We start from the raw sequence: 19,673 nt of genomic DNA, 5'->3' as shown, positions 1-19,673 counted from the left end.
TGGGACCTCAACCCATTACAATATAAAACTGTGCAATTAATTCAAAAATTCAATAAATCTCAAATTGATTTTTGCGATGCATATAACTAAATATAAAGCAACACCTGCTCGTGTCCCACACGGCTACGATGGTTCACTTTTGACCAGATGCACCTTATGCAAAAACCATAATGAGCATGCACATATGAAATCATTCATCATGCTCACAAATGCATATTCATGCAACCATAATGAGAATGTACCTGGATAACCATTTCATATATACATATGATCACGTGATTGCAAAATACCTCTTTATTTTCATGATTCATCTTATGTACAATATGCAGACATGCATGTGATCATGTGAGTGCAACAACAATATAAATTTCGGGATTGCACATGTCCATTACATACATATGTAAGTAAACAACACATTAAATGTCATAAGCATGCATAACCAACAATTCTTTTAGCCGTTTCAAGCAAGCTCGGGGTACCACACATACCCACCGAGTCCAAACCATGCTGCCCGCACTCGGGATGGTAGTCTCATAGGAATAGCCTAATGCTCATATGCAAACATGCATAACAGTCTAGTTATAAACATGCAAACTCTGAACATGTATAGGCATGCAATTCTGCATATTACACATGTATCAATCTAACATTTAACATTTATAAAATCTGTACTTTGAACATGTATACACCTAAGAAGTTAACATGTAAAAGCCTGCACATTAACATGTACAACCTAAGCATTTGGTATATAAAAAAAATCTGCACATTAACCTGTAAAAACATAAGTCCTTGATATATATATATATATATATATATATATATATATATATATATATATATCAGTTTGAGTTCACCCCCAGCTGACTGCAGTCGGCTGGGGTGTGATACACAAGTTCTGCCCAGCTGACTGCAGTTAGCTGGGCTTGACAGGATAATGCCATGCCCAGCTGACTGCAGTCAGCTGGGCATGACAGATCTAAAGTATTCAGGCATTTGAGATATCTACTTAGCCTCATATGAAAATAACTTTCTTTTCATTTCCAAGTGTTCTCATGTAATGTCTTTTTTTTTTTCTAATAGGCATTCTGCCGAGCATGTACAAATGATTATTCTGTATGCTAGCAGGAGTAGATTCCAATTACAGAAGTGCATGTACAGCAATATCAAGAAACATATAACGAGTCAATTTTCATGGTTTTTCACTGCCCAATAGTGTCATGGAAACTATCTTGAGATGCAAGTCACCAATAAGTCCGCTATATGAGAGGGCCCCACAAAGTCAATACAGTTGACAGGCCCATAAATGTAGATTTCTGGTGTCAACTCAATTTGCTTGCAAAGCTAAGAATAGCCAGAACTGAAGCGTAATAAATCGTGATGCCAGGGCACATAGTTTAATTAAATTAAGTAGGGTTAAGTCAATACATTAACATGAAGCATAACCGTACCATGTGCAAATTTCTGTTGTATCTGCAATTTGCTAAAAAAACGAGAATGACCAAATATAAATGCAGACAATGTGCATTTTTCTGGGTATGAACTTGCATATTCAAAGATGGTGTCTTAAAAATGTAAATTTTGAAATTGTTTTAAGACATTATGATAAACAAACACTAAATAAGAAGTCCAAGTAGAAATCCAGAATGTCTTAAATGTATAAAAAAATCCTGTACTTCCAGTGCAGGAATTCAGCATGCATTGTGCAACAGGATCTGTGTTTTCTAATGCAGAAAAACAACATGATATAAGTATACAGTATCTGTATTTTCTAATACATAAAAACAGCAGGATATAAATATACATGTTCTGTACATGAATTTACGTATTCATAGTATCATACACTGAATATGTAAATTCAGGAGCACACATAAATCAACATATCCACATGAACATGCAGATCCATGAACACCCATGGATCTGCGCATTCATTATGTATATCTGCATATGGATTTGCCTATTCATACTCATATGAGTATGCTGTAGCCATGCCATTCATAATCTCTTCCTTCCAATTAAGGTTTATCAAAGACTCCAAACTTTTTAGGATGTGGCTCGATTATCTTTTATATTGCTTTGCTTCTAACATGTAGCTCGAATTATAGCCGGCACTTGTTCTAAACATTTAGCAAAGCAGAATGTCTTTTTAGGTAGTGCTAAATATTGAACATGGGATGAGCTAGGTATTAAAATTTCCAGATAAAGCTTGATCTATTGTTAATAGATATTTCAGGCTCCTCCATGTCTTTTGCCTTAAACCAGTTCTGGTTTCTGTCAACGAAGAGAAGCTGTTGAGCCCTCAAGCAATGCAACTATTCTATTGGAGTGTGCCTTTGTAGCCAAATAGAGATTGGCTAGGAACTGGTGGTGAATCTTAGTGAAACCCATACTTGGCCAAGTCCATCATGTTGAATAGTTGATAGCTTTATTGCCTGCATTGCGTTAATTTGCACTTGCATGTCCATAGGTGTTATGGCTGCTCTGTGAGATTGTTATCCCCTTATGTTTCCATCTCAGTTCCTCATCTTATTAGAAACTATATCTATTTTTGTGAGGCTTATGGTGTGCAAAAACGAGATCTTTGATACAGCAAATTTTGGGGTATTATTCTGATTACAATTCAAGGTTATAAATTACTATGAAAATATTGTTGCATGGTCTTGTAATGTAGCAGACATTTGTATTATTTTGATGAGGTTGGCTACTCCCTTTTAATTCACAGGATGCAATAAAAGCCAAAGGATATGGCTTTTCACGCATTGATGGAACCACTAAAGCTTCAGAAAGACAAAATATTGTAAATGTTAGTGCTTGCTTTTGTTTTTGTCTTATAAAATCGAGTTTCAAATTTTTTCCCAGTTTCAGGCAATGAATGCATTATACTTAAATGGCAGGATTTCCAAGAGGGTAATGCACCTCCCATCTTTCTTTTGACATCTCAAGTTGGCGGTCTTGGTCTTACACTTACAAAAGCTGATCGTGTAATTGTGGTTGATCCAGCTTGGAACCCAAGGTCAATGCTATTATGGAAACTTAAAATTTCAGTGCTCTTTCTTGGAGCTCACATTTCTTACTGGTGGTGGATTTGATTTTCTAATATAGTTGTAAACATAGTCACAACTTTCGTTCTCAGGATATTATTGGCAAGGGAAATTCTCAGGATATTTAAAAAAAAAATGAAATTTTCTCAGATTTTTTTTGACAAATTCTCAACATTATATATATATATATATATATATATATATATATATATATATATATATATATATATATAGAGAGAGAGAGAGAGAGAGAGAGAGAGAGAGAGAGAGAGAGAGAGAGAGAGAGAGAGAGAGAGGGTAGAAACTAATGCAAAAGTGTTATGGGATTTTGGTCCCATATTGAAGAGCGTGGGAAGGAAAGGCCCTCCCCCAACTCTATAAATGGAGGGCCTGGGCCTCCATCTCCTTTTTTGTTTGTCAAGTTTCAAGGTGCTTGCCAGTTTTCTATCACGTGAAGCAAGCAGGCAGTATTTAATGCCTTACCTCTATTAAGAGGTGTAGGCATGTGAAGAAAATAGTTTTCATTTGATTGAGTTTCTCTCGCATATCTTTGAAAATACTGAGAAAAATATGTGATATTTTAATTTAAGCGATATATGTGGTCCTGAATGCGTGACCCATTTGGGGGTCTGATTTGTGTTGACTCGATAGGTTTGCTAACTATGAAAAAGCTCATTTATACGTGATGACGACCTGATCAATTGCTAACCTATTATATGTACTTAAACACATACATACACATATTGAAATATTGCCTTCATGGATTCACACAAGTGAAGGAAGGAGAATACGTGGAATAAACTAACCAACCTCTCTAGTACAATAGGGTCGGCTGCTTTTGTTAATGAATATATATATATATATATATATAATGTTAGGGTTACACATAGTTTTGGTATTTTACCAAAATACCCTTCACAATACAATCCAAATAAAATATAGAAATTTCAAACATATCCTCTTCTAATCCAATGTGTTCTCCTAACAGCCTCCCTCAAGCTGAACATGTCCTTCTAATCATGAACTTGCCTTTAAGGAACCAAAATTATGTTTTATTGAGCCCTTTTGTAAAGATATTTCCAACTTGATCCTTCAAACCTACAAGTCGAGCCTCTATTTCTTGATCCTCTTTCATTTCCCTGATAAACTGTTAATCTATCTGAATGCGCTTCATCTTTCCATGATAAACAAGATTCAATGAAATTTTAATGGCACTCTGGTTATCACAATAGATGATAGATCGACCAATATTCTAGTTCAACACAAAAAGTAAATGCCTTATCCAGGTTACTTCTGCAGCAAGGGATTGTGAGAAAATGGTTAGAGAGGAGAGAGTCACTCTGATGGCTGTGTGAGAATACCCCAATTCAGGGTCTGTGGCTGCTTCTCATTAAGTATATACATATACAAAATTAGGGTACAAAAATACCCATTACATGATATGTTAGAATTACAACATGCCATTAATGAGCATGTGTTTAAATTAAACAAATTGGGTTTGGATCCTAAGATTCAGACCCAGTGAATGACGTCTTTTCACCGTCCCTCAAGTTGTACATGGTTTTGGACCATGAACAACTTGCCTTTTAGCATCCAAAATCTGTCTCCTTGATAAGTCCTTTTGTAAACAAGCCAGCAACTTGATTAACAGTCCGTACGTATTCTGGTTCAATTTCCTTCTCTTCGACCTTCTGTCTTATAAAATGCTGATCAATTTCAATATGCTTGGCACAACTGTGGTAGATAGGATTGAATGACGTGTTGATAGCACTTTGATTGTCACACAAGAGAATGCTTTTAGAAATCGATTCTCCTACTTCTGTCAATAGGTGTCTGATCCATGTTACTTCGGATGTAGCAGTTGCCGTTGATCTATATTCAGCTTCTGTGTTCGACCTGGCTATGGATTTTTATTTCCTATTGATCCAGGAGATAAGATTTAGACCAATGAAAACACAATATCTTGAGACTGACCTACGCTCATCTGGGTCTCCTGCCCAATCTGCATCTGTGTAAGTAAGAAGTTCATGCATGTGATGGCCATGCATACTCTTTCTGTACAGAAGACCATCTCCAATAGTTTCCTTCAAATATCGAAGAATGCGTTTAACAGCTTTCATATGCCCAATATGCGGTTCAAGCATGAACTGAGATACCTGATTGACAGAATAGACAATGTCAGGCCGAGTGAAGGTAAGATACTGAAGCATTCCTACTATCCTGCGATATCCTGTAGGATCATCATACAAATCTCCATCTTGAGAACTGAGTTTTTGATAAAGTACACTGGGTGTGCTTAGAGGCCTGCAATCTGTCATACCTGCCTTGCTAAGAACATCAACGGTATACTTATGTTGAGTAAGTGTCATACCTTCAGAAGTCCTGACAACTTCTACTCCAAGAAAGTATCGTAGTTTACCAAGATCCTTCATCTTGAATCTATGGTTCAAAAGTTCTTTAACCTGTTCAATATGTTCATTAGAGTTACCTATAATGATAATGTCATCAACATATATCAATAACAGGGTAACTATATCTTTGCATTTGAATATGAAAAGAGAATGGTCAAGAAGTGACCGACTAAAGCCGCATTTTTCTACTTTAAGAGAGAAATTATCAAACCAAGATCGAGATGCCTACTTTAGACCATATATAGCTCTCTTTAACCTGCACACGTATTCTTTAGAGTTCCCTTCTGCATACCCAGTGGATTGCTCCATGTATACTTCCTCCTTCAGAGTTTCACGTAGAAACACATTTTTCACATTCAGTTGGTTGAGAGTCCACTGATGCTCAACAACCAATGATAGTATGATGCAGATAGTGCCCATTTTCATGACTGGACTGAAGGTCTCATCATAGTCTTGTCCTTGCTCCTGTGTGAAGCCTTTGGCAACCAGCCTAGCCTTGTATCGCTCGATAGTACCATCTGACTTATACTTTATCTTATACACCCACTTTGACCCAACTACATTTCGATTCTGTGGTCTGAGAACAATATCCCAAGTGCCACATTCATGAAGCGCCTCCATTTCTTCGTTCATAGCTTCAATCCATCTCTTAGAATTTATTGCTTGATAAAATGTTGTGGGTTGATCTTCCTTGCCCAAAGAGGTTAAGAAGAGTTGAAAATCCATCGTGAAGTTCTCATAATTAACCCACCTATCAATAGGATGTCGAGATCGAGTAGACCTTCTGGGAACAGGTGATTGAATGGAAACAGGAGGAGAATTTTGCTCCTGATTAGAGCTGGGAGGAATCTCCTTCTCATGTTGAGAGTAAACAATGCCTTTATATCTTTCGGGGGCCAATAGTGGTTTAGAAATCACACTTTCTTGAGTCCTTTGCGCAACAGTAGATACGTTTCCCTCATCTCATTGATTACATTCAGAAGAACAAACATCATCAATGCTAGAAAAGAGATCTGAATTCAACCAAGGGTGATAAACTTCAATTTCAGGAGTGTTAGCATTATGACCAAAATTTGATTCGTCAAACACAACATTTTTGGATATTTTGATGCACTTGCTCACATGATCATAGCATAACCTTTGTAATCATCAGCGTACCCCACAAATCTGCACTTTAAGGCCTTATCCTGAAACTTGTGCCGCATTAAACTGTCAACATGAACATAACATACACATCCGAATACACACAAATCATGATAATTTCGATGCACACCATGCAAAGACAAATAGGGTGATTTGTTTTTCAAGATGTTTATTGGCAATCGATTTATGACATAGACTGCTGTATGAAAAGCCTTTGCCCAAAAGATAACTGAAAGATTACTATCATGCATCATGCTCATTGCACTCTCGATAATATGGCGATGCTTCCGTTCAACAATCCCATTTTGTTGAGGTGTATGAGGGCAAGACACCTGCCTACTTATTTCATTTGTCTCGAGGAAACTAATAAATTCATTTGAAGAGAATTCACCCCCTCCATCACATTGGAAACAAATAATATTCTTGGAGAATTGATTTTGAAAAAAAGAATGAAAATTTTGAAACAACTTGAAGGTTTCAGATTTATTTTTCATAAAGAAGATCCATGTATATCGAGAATAACTATCAACAAAGATGAGATAATATCTAGTGCCAGACATGGAAGGAATTGGAGCCGGACCCTAAACATCAGAACATATAATTTCAAATGGTCTTGAAGCTCTTTTATTAATAGAATGAAAAGGAAGAACATGACTCTTACATTGAAGACAACTAGAGCATTTTTTATTATCGACACTTAAATTTAGACTTGACTTTGGAATAAGAGTACTTCAAACAAGCTTATCAATAAAGCGACTAGTACAATGACCTAGACGACCATGCCAAAGATTCAGCTCAATACATTCAGAAAGATTAAAAACACTCTCAGGAGGAACATAAGATGAATATGTAAGCTTGAAGATGGAATCAACAAGCTGAACACAAGAGAAAGGATTCTCTTGGAACATGTACATATTCTCTTGACGTTTTTCTTCAGTGAACGTTTTCCTCGTGTGAAGGTCCTTAACACGAACAAAAAAAGGAGTAAACTCAACTAAAGTATTAATGTCATCTACAAGCTTAGAGACAAAAACAATATTTTTCTTGATATTAGGAGCATGAATGACATTTGAAAGAGCAAAAGAAGAGTTGGACATATGTATTACAAATTTTTCAATGTGCGAAATATGGTGGTGAGATCCATCTCCGGTGACTATACTATTTCTACCAACATAAGGAATAAGATTTAGGAGCTTACCAACATCACCAGTAACATGAGTGGCTGCAACAGAATCAACATACCAAGTGCCTTGATCATTCTGTTTGATATTCAACTCAGCCAAGGTAGATAATAGCAATTCTTTGACTTCTCCACTATTCTTCTATGTATCTGTTCCCTTTCATGTTTCCAATTGCTTGCCTCTATTTTGTGGGTTAAACCAACAATTTGCCTTTATGTGCTCCTTTTTGTTGCAGAGAAAACAGGTAGGTATTGTCCTTTGCCTTTGCAGATTAGGAGGCATATTGAGAGTAGGTAATATTCCACGAGCTCTTTGTCCATTCCTTTCTTGACCTCTCCTTTCTCGAGATTCATACCTGCCACGTTCTCGACCATAGGTAACTCCTGTGGCAAGAATGTCGTGTGTTCCAATGGGGTTGTGATTACCTTCAGAGAATCCCTTTAAAGTTATCTCATACTGTAAGAGCTTAGCACGAAGGTCTTCAAATATAGGTAACTCTGGCAAACACATCAAGTAACCATCATATGATAATCGGGTCCCAACCCGCTCAAAGTTTGCTGCACCATATCTTTGTTACTGACCTCACAATCCACGATGGCTAACTGATCTGTGATAGTCTTTATTTTGTTTAAGTATTCCATGACAGCCATGGAGTCCTTTCTCAGCATTTGAAACTTTCTTTAAAAATAAAACTCTAGCCTGAGAAACTTGAGAATACGTTTGAACAAGACGATGCCATAAATGCATAACTGTGCAGTCATTTGGGATTGCCACAAGCACCTCCTGAGACAGGGTGAAAGTGATGTAGGCAACCAAAGCCTGATCTCGCTTCATCCAAGATATATACTCTGGATTTCTAGCAAAAGTAATGAAAGTGTCACCCTTCCCAGTCTTGCCATCTTATGATATGAACTCTGGAGGAATAGAAACAAAGCCATCTAGATGTCCAGAAAGATCCTGACTTCTTATGAAGGGGATGATTTATCTTTTTCAGGTGAGAAAATTAGAATTGTTCAGTTTTTCAGATATAAGTTGGCTAAGAAAGTTGGAAGAAAGGCCAGATTGAGGGGAAGAAAAAAAATCCATAGGCGATTGAAGGTGAAAGCAAGGGAGAATTAGAAACAAGGTGGAGTAGAACAAAAAGAATAATTTCAGAACCAATATGTAATTTCAAAGTAAAAGATTAACAAACAAAATTCAGAAATACATTTCAGAACCAATATGTAATTGTAGAGAACTCGGCTGCCTTTTTTTTACAACAGACCCAAGACAGAAACCTAGGAATAAAGAAAATGAACAATAGGTAAGTTCAGATTTGAGAGATACCTTGGAAGACGTTGGAGAGGCTCATAAGAACAATCAGATCTTCAAAATAGTTGCAGGTAAGTACGTTGGCTTGAAAAGAATTCAGGAAGAATAAAGAAAACGAAGAATAGGTAAGTTCAGATTTGAGAGATACCTTGGAAGACGTTGGAGAGGCTCATAAGAACAATCAGATCTTCAGAATGCTTCTGGTGCTCTGATACCATGTGAGAAAATGGTTAGAGAGGAGAGAGACACTCTGATGGCTATGTGAGAATACCCCAATTCAGGGTCTGCGGCTGTTTCTCATTAAGTATATACAGATACAAAATTAGGGTACGAAAATACCCATTACATATGTTAAAATTACAACATGCCATTAATGAGCATGTGTTTAAATTAAACAAATTGGGTTTGGATCCTGAGATCCATACCCAATGAATGACATCTTTTCAGGGATGCCATAGACTTGTAATCCACTTCTATGCTCGACCTTGCTACAATTGCTTTTTATTGCTCTAAGATATCAAATTTCTTCTAAGAAAAACACATAAGCCTGATATAGACATTCTCATATTTGGATCTCCCTAATCTGCATTACTGAAGCCAACAATAATCAAGGGATTATTGTGCCTTTTGTCGTATTTCAACCCATTGAATCAAATGTAAAAGAAATCACACCAACAATGCTGGGCAATAACTTGGAGAGAACTTCATTAGTTTGGAATTTGGTTTACAACTTATTAAAAGGGGTGTCGACTGTAAAAATATCTTCAATAAGAGGAAAAGAATACTCCCTTATTTAGTGTGCCCTTTATGTATCTTACAACTCGCAAGATGACACTCATGTGGATTGATGTTGGTTCATGTTCCCATAAGCTGTTTGTAGGGGGTGGGATCAAAGAGAGAAATACTATCATCAATCTTCATTTTGGCTCCTACTATAGCAGGAGTTTCACAAACCTTATCATTCGTAATACCTGACCTGTCAATAATCTCAGAAGCAAGCTTAGTTTGAGATAAAAAATACCCTCTATGAGAGTATGCTACTTTAATACCCAAAAAATAAGTTAGAAATCCCAAATCTGACATTTCAAATATATCCTTCAAAATTGTTTTTATGTTTTTAACCCCCTTAGAAACACTTATGGTGTAAAACATAAAAAAATTATTTAGATTCGGGTCGGATCCAGACCCGGACTCGACCCGAGGCCACCGCCTCTCGCTGTCGTTAAGAGACAACGAGGCAGGCAAGAGAAGGGTTACGAAACCCCCTCACCGCCTCTCGCCCTCTCGTCTCTCTCTCCTCTGCGTTGCCGTGCACCACCACTGACGCCCCCTCCTTTCGGTGAGCTCCTCACCGGCAACCTCCCCAAATACGCCCTTTTCCCCTCTTTGCTCTCTCGTTATCTCTCCCTGATACTCACCCTATTTCCCCAAGCGTCGACCCGTCGTTGTTGGCAAGCACAACCACCGGCGACAGCACCGCCGGAGCCCACCCTCGCCAGCGACATCCCCTCTGCGACCTCGCTGGCGACGCCTCTCTACCTGACGAACCCCCAGACTTGCTGTCGGCTGCGCCTCGCCAACCTTTGTCGCCCCCGTCCCGAGGGCTCGTCGATGGCCTCTCGGCCGGCACCCTCCGTTCTTGCCTTGCATCCGACCACCTACCGCTGGCAGCCCAGGTGTTACCCCTCTGTCGCCTCCTCTTCCCCTTTTTCTTCCTCCTTTCGTCGACCGACAAGGGCAAAAGCCCTTAACTGTCGGTCCGTTACAACAAGGGATAGCTGTCTAGCAGGGGCTTAAGCCCCTGCCACTTTGTCGACAGGTCGGTAGGGGTAAAACCCCTGCCGCCTGTAAGAAAGGTTTCGACAGGGGTTTTGGGCCCCCTGCTGCCTGTAAGAAAGGTTTCGACAGGGGTTTTGGGCCCCCTGCTTGCCTTTTCTTTTACCAAGGAGGGTCGAACCCCCTCCCTGTCTCAATGCGTAGGGGAGGGTCCGACCCTCCCTGCCTTTGATCTTCGCAGGGGAGGGCTCGACCCTCCCTGCCTTCGTAGCACGCAGGAGGGGCTGAGCCCCTCCCTGCTCACTGTTACGGCAGGGGAGGGGTCGAGCTCCCCTCCATGCACCCCCGTTGTTTAGGGGAGGGGCCAAGCCCCCTTCCTGCTCCTTCTCGGGCTTTAGCCCTTGCTTGTTTACTTGTTCGACAGGCAGGGGCCAAGCCCCTGCCTCTTTGCGTATTTGGCAGGCAGGGGCGAAGCCTCCTGCCTCCCCCTTTGTGCGAACGGGTAGGGGCTTGGTCCCCTGTCTCTTTACTCTTCTGGCAGGCAGGGCGACACCTCGACTTTCCACGTTGCCTTCTTCAGGTAGGGGTGCAACCCCTTGCCTCCTCGTAGATTGCCGACAACAGTTCAGTAGGGGCTCACAGCCCCTGCCCCTGCTTCTTGCGCTGATAGCATGTGCGCAATGGCACGATGCCCTTGCCTTTGCTTCACGTCAGGACGACGACGACAGTGCCCCTGACCTTCTATTTTTGGTGTTAGCTTGTTAAGATCGTCACTTTTGCAGCTCGTACGACGCATCCCGGTTGCGCTCCGCGACCCGAGCCGTCAATCGTTTACACCTGCAGACGCCAGCATGCTTGCAACTCTCCAAGGTAAGAGAAGATTGATTGGAAGACTTGGACAATTGAATTAAGTTTAATTAACTAAAAAGGACCATTAAATATATATATATATATATATATATAAATATATATATATATATATATATATATATATATATATATATATATATATATTTATACGAGTACGCATTTAACTCAGGGATGCGATTTCACGATCCTTGTCCTTTACTTTCTGTCATGTCTTCCTTTTGCCGTCGCGCATTGCGCAAAGGTTTTGCATTGCACTCCTGCTTATAGTCTTTACTTTGCCGTCACACATTACACAAAGGTTTTGCGTTGTACTCCTGCTTATAGTCTTTACTTTGCCGTTGCGCTTTGCGCCCAGGCTCTTGCTTTTGCATGTGTTGTTACTACCTTGCTATTGCAGATGACGCTCAGGTTTTCGCTCATTACATACGCTTTTGAGGCATCCTCGTGGAGGATGCAAGAGACATCTACCACTCTCCCTCCTGCGACAAGAGTTCAGTCGAGAGCTAACGATACATCCTCGTCTAAGGAGAGAGATACCTCGCAAGGATCCTGGCTCTTCGTGTACGCAGTTCCTGCATAGTAGACTTGAGATTTAAGGAGTTGTGCAAAAGCTTCAAAGACTGCCCAAATCAAAGCATTTGGAAGGATGTGATTGGCTGGTTCTATTCGTCTATTCGGTATATCTCGGGTGATCCCGAATTGAGGTTCGAGCGAACTTCTTAGCAGGGGTTCTGTTGAGAAACCCGTATCCCATCTATCGAGGCCAGTATCAAGTCATGAGAGGCATGTAGATACCCCGATAGCGGATGAGATTCTAGAAAATCGCATACCAAATGTTGGTACAAGCTGCTGGCTGTTTCAAAAGATAAAGAATGTCAAAGTATAGTTTGAGAAGCATTACATCTTTGTGAAACACTTCTGATGAGGCTCTTATTGAGGAGCTATACCCCTTTCATCCTAGAGTACTTGTAGTCGTGTACTACACACTAGTATTGCGATGATTGGATGAGACGGTCGTGCGACCTCGAACAGTGCTAAATACACAATGCTGTAATCACATAAAATGGTACTATTCGCCTTCACATGCCAGATGCTCGAGTTGTTTAAAGACCACAACATAGAATGTGTCATTAGTTAAACATCCCCTAACGCACCCATTCGCTTCTTATTGTCTCTCAAGGGAGAGGACAGAGGGGTACAAAACTCCACTGGACAGGTTGTTAACAACCACCCCATGGGCAATGATCCGGCCTCCCTAGTCATTGGAGTTAGGGGAAAAGGTTTACAATAGTTAGCTCAACACTTCTGCAGAAGTTGGATGCGTCCGTAGCACTGCTTACCTGCCTTTGGGGAATCCTCTCTCGGCTAAAGCCATTCCTTTAGGAGCAGACTCAACTAGCTATTCGGGTTATTGAAAATACATAGAATAACAGACACCCGAACTAGTCTCAGTTGTTTCTACGTTTTGCCTGCGCGTACCCGTAGGCCAGTAATATCGAAACATAAAGTCTATTCACACTGGTTGATTGCTCGCTTGCTCGATAGTTCAGTATACTACTCGTTGAGCTATGCACGCCTGCCAAGGCGTTACTCTATTTGGTTAAACTGCTTACGCAATTCTTTACTGAGTAATAACTAGCTTCTCATACTTGTTAAGTGCTTATAATAATAGCATTGTGCCAGTTGCTACATATTAGCATGTGACTTACTTTACCTCTTGGTCGAACTGCTTGGTGCTTGTTGTAACGTAGCACTTGTTGGCTTGCATATCTTATGATTGATGTGATTGCATACAACTTGTAATCTACGAACGGGTGACAACTATGATTGATGTGACTGCTTGTCTTATAAGTTGCTTACATATTATGGTATAACTGCTGCCGTATGATTGCTTATCATGTATAACTTATGAATGGCTTGCGATGTAATGATTTATGCCTTACGATTAATTTAATTACTTGCTGATGGACTGAGCCATTTGATGGTAATTGTATGTATCGCGAGCGTTGTTATGAGTGCTTGTCTTATTCAATTATTTTGTTTGGCTGTCGGATAGAGTTAATTACTCTTCGCCTATAGAATCAGCTGAATTACCATATCTGCGTGTTCTCATGTGTCGTTTACGCATGCTTTGAGGTCCTATTTGAGGATTACAATATTCTTTGTGGCAACAATTCGATGTGTAATATTATATGCTTCTGTGTGATGTGATTGATGTGCCACGTGATAAGAAATGTTGAGAGTATGCGATAATATGTTCATGGTTCATGGAACCTTATTGGAGGAATGGGTGATCGTGTGTTTTGTTTACTATGTGAAGTGATACGATGCATATTGCTGATATACATGCTTGTGCCCATATTGGTGGTTACTGACCCCAAGAGCGGTCGATGGTTCGGAGCAGTCGATTGTATAGATGCATGTATCACTGAGTAGGGTGTCTATTGAGGACCGAATCTTCAAGGGATTATCTGCGAGGGTGTGTATGATCAAGATCAGGTAACCGACTAGAGTGGTAGATTCTCTATGAGGATGTACACTGTCCACGAACGGGTAGCCGTAAAGACGGTGAACTCCTGTGAGGAAGTGTATGGTCCAAGACCAGGTATACCATCTAGGGCGGAATTCCTTGTGAGGTTATATATTTCCCAGACCAGGTGAGCCGGCGTTGATCTTGTTGATTATTATAGTGGCTATCGACCCTAAGAGCGGTCATTTGTGTTGATGCGTGTATCACAATAGTTTTCATTTTATATGACATTTGTTGGGGACCGGGTTCCCAAAGGATTCTCTGTGAGGGTATGCATGATCAAGATCAGGTAACCGGCTAGAGTGGTAGAATCTCTATGAGGAGGTACACTGTCTAAGAACGGGTAACCGCAAAGACGGTGAACTCCTGTGAGGAAGTGTGTGGTCCAAGACTAGGTATACCATCTAGGGCGGAGTTCCTTGTGAGGTTATACATTTACAAGACCTGATAATTCGGCTAGAGCGGTAGAATCTCTGTGAGGAGGTACATTGTCCAAGACCGGGTAGCCGCAAAGACGGTGAACTCCTGTGAGGAAGTGTGTCATCTAAGACCAGGTGTACCCTCTAGGGCGGTATTTCCTTGTTAGGTCATATATTTCTTGGAACAAGCGATCTGACGTGAAACTTGTGTTTTTGCTTACCATCAAAAGTTATGGTGAGCTGTGATGATCTTCTGCGATTGTTTGAGATAGCCAACTACGAATCTATAGTTTTGGCTTTCTGCTTTAGCATGATTTCTTGCAGGATTCAGATGTGAGAATCAGATCTTTAGCGATTTTAGATCATGATCATGTTTTGGACTTTCTATGGAAGGGTGGGTTTTTCTAAGAACGTATGACGCCTTAAGTGAGTCATAACAGGTGACAGTTGGCCACGTTAAGCCTTGAGAGATGAGAATAAATTAAGGTTGTTCAGGACAAAGCGTTTGCTAGAAGTAGTGAGAGCGACAAACGATGACCTGATAATGATTAAATACAAAGATCCCGTTCTAAGAACGAGAACAAACTTGTTGCGTGGTAGCTCATAGGTTACGATTAAATGAATCGTTTTGCTACGTTTTGACAGTTGCACTGCTTACTTGCTTTGAATCGCTTACCTTGTTGTACCGCTTACTTGCTTTGAAACACCTTGTTGCACCGCTTACTTGCTTTGCACTTCTTACCTGTTTAACTACATATATGCTTTAAACTGCTTAGCATACTGAATTAAATGTACTTAATTCAGTTTCCTGTAGTCTCTCTTGTGCATCTACTAGTTTTTCGCGAAACTAACCCATTCTATTGGTACAAGTGATGTTTAGGTACACCACGGGCGATGACGCGATGACAAGATGACTTCAAAACTTCTTGCTGCTCTTAGCTCGCGTCCTGGACATTTTTGGGTTTGTCACGGATTTTCCTTTGGATATCCAAATTTTGTACTTTTTGGTTCTTTTAGCTAACGTGCCCAAAGTTGTCAGCTTGCCTTTCTGAATTTAATAAAATAATAGTTTTCTGCTGGTTTCATAAACAAACTCTGAAGGAAAGAGATTTTTTCTAATCTTTTGTTTTCTGAAAAGTTAGAAAGTTTGAAATTTTGGGGCGTTACATCCGGTTATAACCATATCATCCATATATAAAAGAAGAATGACAATTCTTGCATTGATTTTTCTAACAAATAAGACAATGTCAGTGAAACAGGAAGAAAAACCATTTTTTAACATTACGAAGTTAAACCTATCATACCAAGCCTTGGGGGTTGTTTTAAACCATAGAGTGCTTTTTGAAGGCGAAACAATTTTCCTTTGGGAGTCTCTATTCTTGATGGAGCATCCATATATACCTCTTCATTCAGATCACCATTTAGGAAGACGCTTTTAACATCCATTTGATAGATGTACAATTTGTTGATTGAGACAACGGTGATGAGACATCGGGCAATGACCATTTTGGCTACAAGGGCAAAAGTTTCTTCATAGTCAATCCGTACTTTTGACTATATCCCTTTACTACTTAACGAGTTGTTACAGCTTTAATGGAGCACACAGGAACAAAGAGAGAGAGAGAGAGAGAGAGTCATTTTGATATTAGGGTTTAATCTCTACTTAAATAGAGATTAAACGTGAGCATCAAATTACAAAATACCCCTCACATAATATATAATAATACGTAAACCCCAAATGCCCTTATAGGCATGTCTCAACACTCCCCCTCAAGCTGGAGCATAGATATCAATCATGCTCAGCTTGTCACAACAGTGAGAGAAACTCGGCCTCGCCAGGGGTTTGGTAAAAACATCAGCTACTTGATCTTCAGAAGATACATGATCGGTGCAGATATACCCAGCCTGAACCAAGTCGCGAACATAGTGACAATCAACTTCAATATGTTTAGTCCTTTCATGAAACACTGGGTTGTTGGCAATATATGTAGCAACCCTATTGTCACACATCATCAACATAGGTAGGGATACTTTCTCCTGAAGCTCGGTCAAAACTGATTTTACCCACATAATCTCAACTGCGGTTTGGGCCATCGCTCGGTATTCAAATTCAACACTCGACCTGGCTACAACAGTTTGTTTCTTACTCCTCCAGGTAACAAGATTTCCTCCCACAAACACAAAATCCAGATGTTGACTTCCTATCTTCAACAGACCCCTCATAATCTGCGTCAGTGTAAGCAACAACGTCCAAGGAAGGATTTCGTTTAAACAGCAGACCTTTACCAGGAGATGGCTTTAAGTACCGAAGAACCATCATAGCTGCATCCCAGTGAACTTTTGTAGGTTTGTCCATGAACTGACTAATTTTACTCACGGCTAATGAAATGTCAGGTCTAGTAATAGTCACATATAACAACTTACCCACCAAGGATCTAAAGTTGGCACTATCCACATAGTCAGACTTCTCATCGAACATGTGAGTTTTGGGATCTATTAGAATGTTAGCTGGCTTAATTCCTAGCATTCCAGTCTCTTTTAATAAGTCCAACACATACTTTCTTTGAGACAACACTAAGCCCTCTTTGTTTCTTGCAACCTCGATACCCAGAAAATATCGAAGGTGACCAAGATCTTTAGTAACAAAGTGTTTCTGAAGATGATCTTTTGTTGCAGAAATATCTTGGGTATTGCTCCCTGTTAATATGATGACATCGACATATACCACCACAACAACAATTCCAACACTGGTTTTCTTGATAAACCGGGAGTGATCTGAAGCTGACCTGACAAATCCAAAACTCGACATTACCTCAAATAATTTGTGAAACCATGCTCGAGGGCTCTGCTTCAGGCCATAAATAACCTTCTTCAACTTGCACACCTTCTGACACTCCCCCTGAACCTTGAAGCCTGGGGGTTGTTGCATGTAGACAATTTCATGCAAATCCCCATACAAAAAAGACATTCTTGACATCCAACTGAAACAGCGGCCATCCATGGTGCACAACAGAAAGAACGAGACACATAGTGCCAAAACGAGCAACTGGGGAAAAAGTTTCAAAAAAGTCAACACCATAAGTCTGAGTATAGCCTTTTGCAACCAATCAAGCTTTGTACCGTTCAATCGACCCATTCGAGTTATATTTAATGCTATATACCCATTTGCAACCTACAATATCTGCATCTGTGGGAGGATCAACCAAGTCCCAAGTGCCTCGAGATCATAGGGCATCCATCTCATCATGCATAGCCTGCATCCAGTTGGAGTCGAATAGAGCTTGACTGTGATGAAGCAGAACAGAGGAGGCAGACAGAGCTGAAATAAAATTCTTCATAGATGCCCCAAGATTAACTTCTGAAACAAATTGCGAGATGGGATGAAGAGTGCACTGTTTCTTTCCCTTGCGTAGAGCAATGAGAAGATCATCATCATAAGTAGAGACTGCAGTATGTTCAGAAATACTTACCTCAGGAGAAGGAGATAATGGTGGCATGGAGGTAGGTAGTACCCTGTGAGTGTATACTATGGGAGGGTTTCGGTAGCGAGACACACCAGACGATAGAGCCAAGGACTGAAGAGGAAGCGACTCTAACTGGAAGGGAGGAATCGACAGAGGAAGGATATCACCAAGGCTCTCCTGTAATCTTGGAGTAGTACTCGAAAAATAAGGAATAGACTCAAAGAAGGTAACGTCCGTACTGACATACTCTTTATGAGATATAGGGTCGTACCAATGATATCCTTTTTAGTTCTTAGGATACCCAAGGAAAACACATTTAATAGACTGTGCAACAAGTTTATCTCGATCAGGACCCAACTTATGCACAAAACACACACATCCAAAAACTTTAGGGGGGATAGGGAAGAGAGGAGCTTCCGGATGGAAAATTTGAATTGGGATCTGGTCTTCTACAGAGCTTGACGACATGCTTTTTATAAGAAAACCAGTAGTCAAAACCGCATCGCCCCAGTATGAAGCGGGCATATTGGATTGAATCATAAGGCACCGAGCAACATTGATGATTTGTCTATGTTTCCTCTCAGCCACACCATTTTGCTGGGAGGTATGGGGACATGTAAATTGAGGTTGAATCCCATTAGCAGAATAGAATTGAAGTAAGTCTTTGGATTTCAACTCAAGAACATTATCGGTGCGAACAATTTTAACACATACGTCAATTTGAGTTTTTATCTCTGCAATTAAAGATTTAAGACTGACAGGACCTTGAGACCGATCTTTTAACAAGAACACCCACGATAACCTTGAGAAGTCATCAACAATAACTAGATAATAACGACACTGAGTCCTATTAGGAATCCTACTCGGACCTCACACATCGACATGGAGAAGATCAAACAATCCTTGACTTGACGGACTCTGACTGAAGGGAAAAGAGCTTCGACAATGTTTTCCCAATTGACATGTTTCACACTGAAAAGAAACTGAAGGAGGTATATGAGGAATGACACAACAGAGTTTTGTCACTGGAAGGTGACCCAGACGATGATGCCACAATAGAGGACTTGGGGATGATGTAACAACAAAATAAGCCGAAACCTCTGGTTGATGTAGATAATACATACCACCTTCCTCATAGCCGCCACCAATCCTTCTCCCCGTCAGCAAGTCCTGAAAAGTGCACTCCATAGGATAAAAAATCACTCTACAATTCAACTCTTGGGGAAGAGCTGCCATCAGCAAGAACTATCCCTTTTTGATCAGTCACAGGTTTTAAACTTAAAAAGTTACTCGAATTTCCGCACAACTGTCTGGATGCTCTATAATCAATGATCCACCTACCACCTTGGCCAGATAGGCCATCACCTGCCGAGCACGCAACCTTCGCAACAAAAGACTTCGATGTGGATGAGCCTAAGGTAAGGGGCTTGTTATATTCAGCTCGGCTAAGAGTTACATAATCATTGGAGTAATCTGTATCCATAAGGAAAAGTAATGGGCTTGAAAAAAAAAAGGTACAATCACATGCAC

The 19,673-nt window shown here is 40.2% G+C and overlaps 1 protein-coding gene across 2 annotated transcripts in view; it reads left to right on the top strand.

The window, feature by feature from the left end:
- The window catches only part of CHR24 (chromatin remodeling 24), a 118,724-nt gene that overhangs the window by 54,672 nt on the left and 44,379 nt on the right, over positions 1-19,673 (top strand). For both annotated transcript variants that reach the window (XM_089988383.1, XM_089988384.1), the window contains 2 exons: positions 2,720-2,800; positions 2,892-3,010. In XM_089988383.1, coding sequence (XP_089844509.1) covers positions 2,720-2,800; positions 2,892-3,010 — 200 coding nt within the window. The remainder of the gene's footprint in view (positions 1-2,719; positions 2,801-2,891; positions 3,011-19,673) is intronic.

Source organism: Nuphar pumila, chromosome 15 (assembly GCF_984573655.1).
Source record: "Nuphar pumila chromosome 15, dmNupPumi1.hap1.1, whole genome shotgun sequence".
Classification (NCBI taxonomy): Eukaryota; Viridiplantae; Streptophyta; class Magnoliopsida; order Nymphaeales; family Nymphaeaceae; genus Nuphar; species Nuphar pumila.
This window is presented reverse-complemented; position numbering and strand designations above follow the sequence as displayed.